Source organism: Mangifera indica, chromosome 4 (genome assembly GCF_011075055.1).
Source record: "Mangifera indica cultivar Alphonso chromosome 4, CATAS_Mindica_2.1, whole genome shotgun sequence".
NCBI lineage: Eukaryota > Viridiplantae > Streptophyta > Magnoliopsida > Sapindales > Anacardiaceae > Mangifera > Mangifera indica.
Window position 1 is genome coordinate 15,968,922 of NC_058140.1, and position 7,810 is coordinate 15,976,731.

The 7,810-nt window shown below is 32.4% G+C and overlaps 1 protein-coding gene across 4 annotated transcripts; it reads left to right on the forward strand.

The window, feature by feature from the left end:
- The first annotated feature begins 1,116 nt into the window (after window positions 1-1,116).
- LOC123214698 lies at window positions 1,117-7,268 on the forward strand. 4 transcript variants are annotated; one of them, XM_044634640.1, is made up of 5 exons: window positions 1,117-1,217; window positions 3,788-4,286; window positions 5,483-5,596; window positions 5,692-6,068; window positions 6,598-7,268. In XM_044634640.1, exons 2-5 carry the CDS (start codon window positions 3,795-3,797, stop codon window positions 7,094-7,096), a joined length of 1,482 nt encoding a protein of 493 aa, XP_044490575.1. In that variant the 5' UTR covers window positions 1,117-1,217; window positions 3,788-3,794; the 3' UTR covers window positions 7,097-7,268. The 4 variants fall into 4 exon arrangements, with proteins under 4 accessions (XP_044490575.1, XP_044490576.1, XP_044490577.1 ...); XM_044634641.1 differs by having other exon boundaries at window positions 1,130-1,217; window positions 3,792-4,286; XM_044634642.1 differs by lacking the exon at window positions 1,117-1,217 and having other exon boundaries at window positions 1,347-4,286; window positions 6,607-7,268.
- Window positions 7,269-7,810: the final 542 nt, after the last annotated feature.

The window sequence follows — 7,810 nt, forward strand, 5'->3', positions numbered from 1 at the left end:
TTAAACTAATCATTTTAAGAATTCATGACATTGTCCCTCCAAAGGTTTCGTCTAAAAACATTTCTCACCCTTTAATGATAATAATAACATTTTTCACCCAAAATCAAATCCTATTTGAAAAACAACTGGTGTAAAGACGATGTAGCAATTTTATTATCCATTTAATTCTCAAAAAAGATTAAAAAATAAATCCTTTCATATAACAAACCAAAATATTTTAAACATGATAGTTAGATACTTTTACATATTTAAAAATCTACAATATAGTTTCTACAAAAATTTTAAAACTCTAGCTTTTTTTGTCACTAATTAAAACCTCGCCTTATAGTTAACTTACCACCTTCATTACTTACAACAATATTACAATCCCTTCTTCACCTCATCAAAAATTGACACAATTAGATTTGGTCAATAAATTGATGGTATCAACAATTTAAAACAAAATTTGATAACTTCACATTTATGGTTATATTCATGGAATGATTTTTTGGTGAAGATGTCATCACCATTAGATTTTGTCAACAAGTTTTTAAGCCAGTATTTGTTGAGAAGGAAAACAAGAGGGTTGGAGAAGAAAAAGATGAAAGTGAATGGAAGAGGGAAAGATCAGGGTATTGTGCAAATTGAATATTTATAGGGTTTTTCTAAAAGTTTTTGAAGTTTTTATGTTTTTTGAGAGTTTTAAAAATAATAATTACACAGCTAAAAAATTTTAAAAAACATAAAAAATTAAAAGTGTAAATCTAATTACAAATTATTTGGATTATAAATATTTTTAAAATATATATAATAAATATGATAATTTCTTAAATAAGATAGAGAAAATTATTTATTCTAATAAATTTTAAAAACTTATAGCTACATTTCATAAAATTATTTAAGTTTAGTCTAATTTAACATTATTATTTTATTTTAAACTTAAAAAATATAACAACATTTAATTATATAATAAAATGATATAAATATCATTGAATTGTTAGAACTAATAGTTATTTTGATTGATGGGTAAAAAAATGGTTTTTTTAAAACTTAAAAATGAAATATGTCATTTTATCAAACCTCAGGCGGGAAACAATATAAAAAAATAAAAGGAAAACACTTCCGAGACATGGCCTTATCCGGGCCACCCATTCTCTCCAACTCTCTCTCTCTAAATAAATACCAACGTTGCTCACTTCGCTTTCACATCCATTTTCCTTTTCGTTCGAAATTTGGAGGTAATTTTCATTTAAAAGCAAAATCTCTCTCTTACGCTTCTTGAAATTTCAATTTTGTCTCTATTTTTTTGATTTTTTTTCTCAATTTGTTATTCCTGCGTCGAATTTTTCTTTCACATTTTTTAGTTAATTTTCTTCAATTTTGCGTTGAATTCTATGTTCAGTTTTGCTTGTGATACGATTAATTGAAATATTTCTCAATTTATTTTTAATTTATTGAATCGTATTTGTTTGCCACGCTTTTCTTTGCTATTATACTGATTTGATGGCAATACGAAGCCTGGGAGATACGTAGAATTGCAGTATTTGAGACTGTGGATGTCTTGCATTAAACATATAGAGTGTGTGTGTGTGTATAAAAGTTTTTAGAGAGAATTTTGTTACGTAATTCATGTTATAAGAGTGATTCGATGCTGATATTTGTTAATGTCTTGGATTTCAGAGAGAGTCGAATTATAGAGTTTAGTTGTAGAAAGAGAGGAATTTAAATTGTTTTGGGTTCTGTGAGCAACGAATGAGGACTCTGTAAAGATTGATTTATGGTTTTAGTAGATTTTTTATATGTCAATTTGCTCAGAGCCAGTGTGCTGAATGAACTTGTAAAGCCATGCCCATTGTGGTATTTACCTAAGTTTTGAAGTGTTGTATGACTTGGTTTCCCAAGATGGATTGGCTTGGTTGCATTAGTGGAGACAATGGGTAGAATTAATGGAGGAGTTAAACAGATGTAGTTGAATGAAATGATCTTCTCTTTTGTAGACACTCTGTTGACAATAGCAAAACATACTTCTGTTGATTGATGAAAAAATGGGTGATATTGGCTTGATGATATACCTTTGGGAACTGTGGGTATAAGTTGCACTATATTGACTGGAAAGGGGGCTATACCTATAAGAGACTATGTGGGATTGTGTGGTTTTTCAGATTGTTTTGAACATGCTTGTCTCTTATTTGAGGACCTAGCTAGTGATGGTCATACCATAAAACTCCTGGTGCATAAGGATGTTTGATACCTTTCTCTTTTTGCTGTTTTTTTCAATCCTAATCAACTTCACTTATGTTTTTACCTTTTCGATTATTATTACTTATTTGCTGAGGTTTGCAAGGAATGTAACCTAACAATTTAAGCTAACTTGCTCAGTTGGGATTCTTTCAGACAACTCATCATTATTCAAATGGATGAATGAAAGACACGTGTTCACTGATGGAAGAAATAAAGAAACATATATTTCATTTAATGGAATAAATGAGAACAAAATGACTTTATAACTCTACATGTACTTTGGAAAATTGGCATTTAGTATTTTTATTTTATCCCAAAATTTTGATCCTTGGGGAATTTTTTATATCAGGTGTATGAGTGATTGAGATGTTATTATCAACATTCTAAAGATATTGAATGACTTGTTTTTTATCAAATATCAAAAATATGTTTTTAAAAGGAATGATGTTCTATCCATGGATCGAGACCTAGGGGCAAGCCTGGTTCAAGCTTGCCCCAAAATCAGGAATAGTAATTAGACTGGGGTGAACCGATTTCCAACCACTAGAACACTCCCAGTTTGTGCTTTGATTGATAGTTTACCTTACCCCGATCAAACCCAGTTGTTGATGTCAGCACAAAAATTCAAAATTTTTATTCAAAGGCTAAGACACAAACTTGAGTCTCAACCTTTGCATAAGGTAGAAAGAACCACCAAGTCACATGGATGTTTGTATTTTTTTTCATTTAACCTACCTTTTGTATTTGGAAGGAAAAAAAAATTGCAATTATTGGAACTTGAACATCACACCTCATCCATTAATACAGTGTATTTGTGCCATCAGGTTAAGTTTATTTATATGTTAAAACAATTCAATTCATATATTTAATGATTAATTATGCTAAATTGATGTTATTATTATTTTTAATATTTATTTTAATAGTTCTCCGGTCTAACTTTCCATTGAATTGGACTTCCCCCCTCACTTGATCAACATCCGATTTGACTTTGAAAACATTGGTTCTATCTTTTGTGCCTTGTATTGTTGTATGATCTTTTTTGTCAACCTCATGTAGTGGGTCTGCTTTTATAACCATTGTACTTCAAAACAAAAGGTTTCATGACCAAACTTTGTTGAATCAAATCCTTCTTTTTTCTTATTCTTTAAGATACCCTAAAATCCATTTTCCTTCTCAATATGTTTACAAATTTCTAAATCGGGATTATTTCTGGACCCTTCAACCTTGGTACCCAAGAAATTGAGGGGTATATAATAGCTCAAGAGATTGAACCATTAACCTTTTAGGTGAAACCAAGGGCTTTAACTGCCAAGCATAACCCTCGGGGTTGTATTTGTGCCATATTGTGTTATAGGTTCCTAAAAATTAAAATGTTATTAGAACTCAGTGAACTTTTAAACTAAGTGCATATACAAGTGAGGTTTTTGGTTATATAAAAGGAAGGAATACGTTGATGGATAAGCATTATGCAATAAACTTACTTGAGCTTTGTCTTGGGTTGGGAACTGAATTTATATATGACTTTTTGTTCACATTTGATCTTTTTCTAATGGTTTCTATGCAACAGCTAGGCCATGGCAAAGAAAAAAGGCAAGAAGTTTGAGGGCCATGGTTCACCCATAAAACATCCTAGTAAGAAGATTGTAAATAGATCTAAGAAGAGGAAGAAAACTAATTTTAAGATAAAATCAACACCAACACCTCTTGATGGCTCTTCATCTACATCCGTGCTTGTTCGGGATGTCCCAACCGCTGTTGCTACAACATCCTCTGCTATTGCTCATGACAATGTAGCCACACCTAAAAATAAAAAAGAGAATGAAAATATAGATAGAACTCCTGGGTTTATATTCATGTGTAATGGAAAAACAAAAGCTGAATGCTATCGAAATCGTGTCTTCGGTTTACCAAGAGGACAATTGGAAATTGTGGAGAAAATAAAGTTGGGTTCAAAGCTTTTCTTATTTGACTTTGACTTAAAGCTTCTTTATGGCGTTTACAAGGCAACATCAAAAGGAGAGTTGGGATTGGTACCAACTGCATTTAACGGGAAATTTCCTGCACAGGTAAAAAATGATTCTTCATTAGCAATGGTTGATATTATAAATGGTAAAAGGGTAGAATATATGATGTGATATAATATGTGGTACCCTAGCAATGGTTAATCTTCTGTTTCAAATTTAATGCAAACTTGCTACTATTGTCGTCTACGTTGAGTTTAAAGATTTCTAAGATCTTGTAAATTAAGCTCGTTGCATGGGTAATATTTGTGTGGACTTGATTGTTTTTGCATATGAGATGAGCTAATCATATGTTAGATTGACCTCAGATGCATTCATATGCATTAAATTTAAGCTTTTCTAACTTAGATAGTTTTCTTTTTTCTTTTTTCTTTCTTTCATCAAAATGATGATTAATTGTACGGAAGAATAGAAATCCTACTTTCGATATTGAAGCAACCTAGACTGGTGTTGTGATATCTCTTCCTGATGGCTTAGTTGTAGCAGTTATTGTGATATTTCATCAAAGTGCACATGCCCAAAATTTTAAACCAAATATTGTTTTTTCTTCTTCCGTTTTTCCTTTTATGTGATAATTATGTAAAGACAAAAAGAACATTGAAGAAATAGGACCTGAAAAAGAGGAAAAGGAATTGAAGAATGCTAATAGTTTAGAAATATAAGCTTAGACAGAATGCAGAGAAAGATGAAGAGATGATGTGCGATATACATTGAGATGATATCTAATATTAATTTGATGAGTTCAAGTAGTTACAAGTTTTATCTTGAATGTTTTAATCATTTTCTCTCAATGAATGTATTCAAAATTGTCACTATGATTTGAAAGGCTAAAATTTACCCAAACTGCAAGTCTTTGTCTCTCTCACTCTCCTGGTGTGTGATTTGAATAAATGAAGAGACTCCAAATCACCTCTTGTTGTATATCTGAAACTTAATGCCTGATTAAACATGGTTTTTTTTCACTCTCTTTTTGATTTCTCTCTTTTATTAAAAATATATTTTATAGTATTCTAGATAAATTCTCGGATTGTAGTCATATTCATTTTAAAATGAACCTTTATATTATTCTATACAGTGTCAATAAGATCTTGTGGTTGTCATATAGACTATGTAATTTTTTTTCCCAAGAATGTGTTTTCTGCCTATATGTCGTTGAAATAAACTTTTTCTGCATTTCTTTTACCATTGGCTTTTGATATTTCTTGTTTCTTTGTGTCTCTTTATTTGATGGGGTTGCTCAGGTGAGGTTTAAGATCTTTAAGGAGTGTTTGCCCCTTCCTGAGAAGACTTTCAAGCATGCTATTAAAGATAACTACGATGGTTCCAAGTTCAGACAGGAGTTGAGTAACGAACAGGTAAAATTCGATTTGATAATCTTTTGCTCTTCATTATTTGTTAATGGAAGTATTGCTATCACACGTCGGTAATTAGCTTTTACATGCTAATGTAGGTGAGAACTTTAATGTCCTTGTTCCGCCCCCTTACATCAGCTACAGCGGCCTCCACTCTATCCAACGTTGTCACACCACATACAGTCTTAGCGCAGCTACCAGCAAGGCTGCCTCTTCCAAGTGGATCACAGTTATCCAGTGTGCATCATGGTCATGCCTTGTCAGTCCCCGTTGTTCGATCAGAGCAGGTGATCTCAGACCTGCCATACGATCAACACAGACTAGATACATCTCTTGAACTTGTGCAACCTCGTGTGGAGGTTCGACAAGTTCAGCAGGCTGCTCTTCCTCATTGTAGTGAGCCATATTATATGACAGAAGCACACCAGGCTTACTTGCCTGACAAACCTTCATTTCTACAGGATCCATATGGAAGGTACCTTATTGTTTTCCTGTCCAGTTTTTCTTTTTTTTTAAATGTGTGCACCATTTTTTTTCCCTATATTTATATTTCAAGGAGTTGCTCTTGTTTTATGACTAGTATTTGATGCATGATGAAACTTTTATGTTCGTAATTGCAAACTACTCTATGTTGTTTGATGATCATGATTATTAGTGTGTATTTAACTTATCATAGCGTGCATGCTCTATATTAGGAAATGCTTCTTGAAATTAAGTGATTTTGTTTGGACATGTTGATGCAAATGCTTCGTCCAGCAATCTTTATTTTACTAGTTGTTTATAAACAATGTTAAAGGTGAAGTGAAGATGTTTTTTTCTTATTTGATTTGGTTCATATGGAATGCTGTGGGGTGGTTTTGAGTGCACATCATGTAACCTGATCTTTCTGATTTAATCGAATGATGAGTTTGTTAAGGTTAAGTTGTTTGTTCTTTGTGCCCCTCCAGATATTCCCATTTGAGCATCAAAATGATTTTTCATTCACAATTCTAGCATTTCTTTAGTTTTTACAGGTATGGTACCTTGAATGTCATTCAAAGGGATCAAGTTGCCGGACATGGATATGGAGGTGAGAATCAGACATTACAAGTGATGAGGAGAGAAATTATTCTACATCCTGAAAATGTGGTTGATTACTATAGTCGATACCTACCTCCAGTTTCAGCCTCACATCCACAGCGAGAGTCAATGTCTTGCCAGTCCAGTTATCCTGTAACATCTAATGAGGGTCTTCGCGAGGCTTATGTCGACCCTCTTCAAGGGCCTATTTCTGGAAGATCTAGCTTGGTTGAAGCAAATGTGTCAACACATTCACAACGAGAATTGTTATCATCTTACCAACCTCAAGACCTACATTTTGCATATGCCAGTCCTCTTCAAAGGCCCGTTTCTGGAAAATCTAGCTTGGTAGAGGCAAATTTGCCAGCACATTCACAAGGAGAATTACCATCTTCGTACCAGCCCCATTATTCTTTTCTAGGAGCAGGTCCGACTTATCGCTAATTAGTATTTGGTGATGAGAGTTTTGAATGGGTGGATGATTCTTCATCTACTTGTAATGCTAAATTGGGATAGTCAAAATGAAGGGTATTTTGGTCTGCGAACTTTAAAAATCTTTCCAGCTAATCGACTTTGTTGACAATTCTTAATTTCTAGGGTAAATCTTTATATTTCAGAATGACTGAAACCTCAACCTCGTGCGGAAAAATGGTTCGTTTCCCTCTACTTACAAATTTATTCTTAACAAATATTTAATAAAAATATAATAATTTATATGGTTCGGTTATTATTTCAACTTGTATTCAGATGTGCTTACGAAAATTTTGTGTTCCTTTAGAGAACTTACGTTACTGACTTAACTAATTTTTTAACAACAATATATGCCATGAATGAAAAATACAAACGGATGGTTTTTACAGTGTTAAATTTTCGGATACTATACATTACCATTAATCAAAGATACAAGTTTCCACCCTTTGAATTCATCAGCTATAATTTTCACCTAACTTTGTTAATGAAAAATAATTACGAGTATTTGACTTCTTTGAAATCATTATAATACCCCTCTGATTGCAATTCAACCGTTGAAATCACACTAAAGAGTTCTTATGCTTCAGAAATTCACCAAATCTTGAGTGAGAAAGAAATGTAATACTTTTTATTTTAAAAATATTATATTGAAAATACTTAATAAATATTAACAACATGCCGTTCAAT

Bases quoted from the DNA above. Each gene is read 5' to 3' on its own strand.
- LOC123214698 (XM_044634640.1), top strand. From the start codon at position 3,795: ATGGCAAAGAAAAAAGGCAAGAAGTTTGAGGGCCATGGTTCACCCATA. The intron at 4,287-5,482 runs GTAAAAAATGAT...GGGGTTGCTCAG, and splicing joins ACGGGAAATTTCCTGCACAG to GTGAGGTTTAAGATCTTTAA. The intron at 6,069-6,597 runs GTACCTTATTGT...GCATTTCTTTAG, and splicing joins CTACAGGATCCATATGGAAG to TTTTTACAGGTATGGTACCT.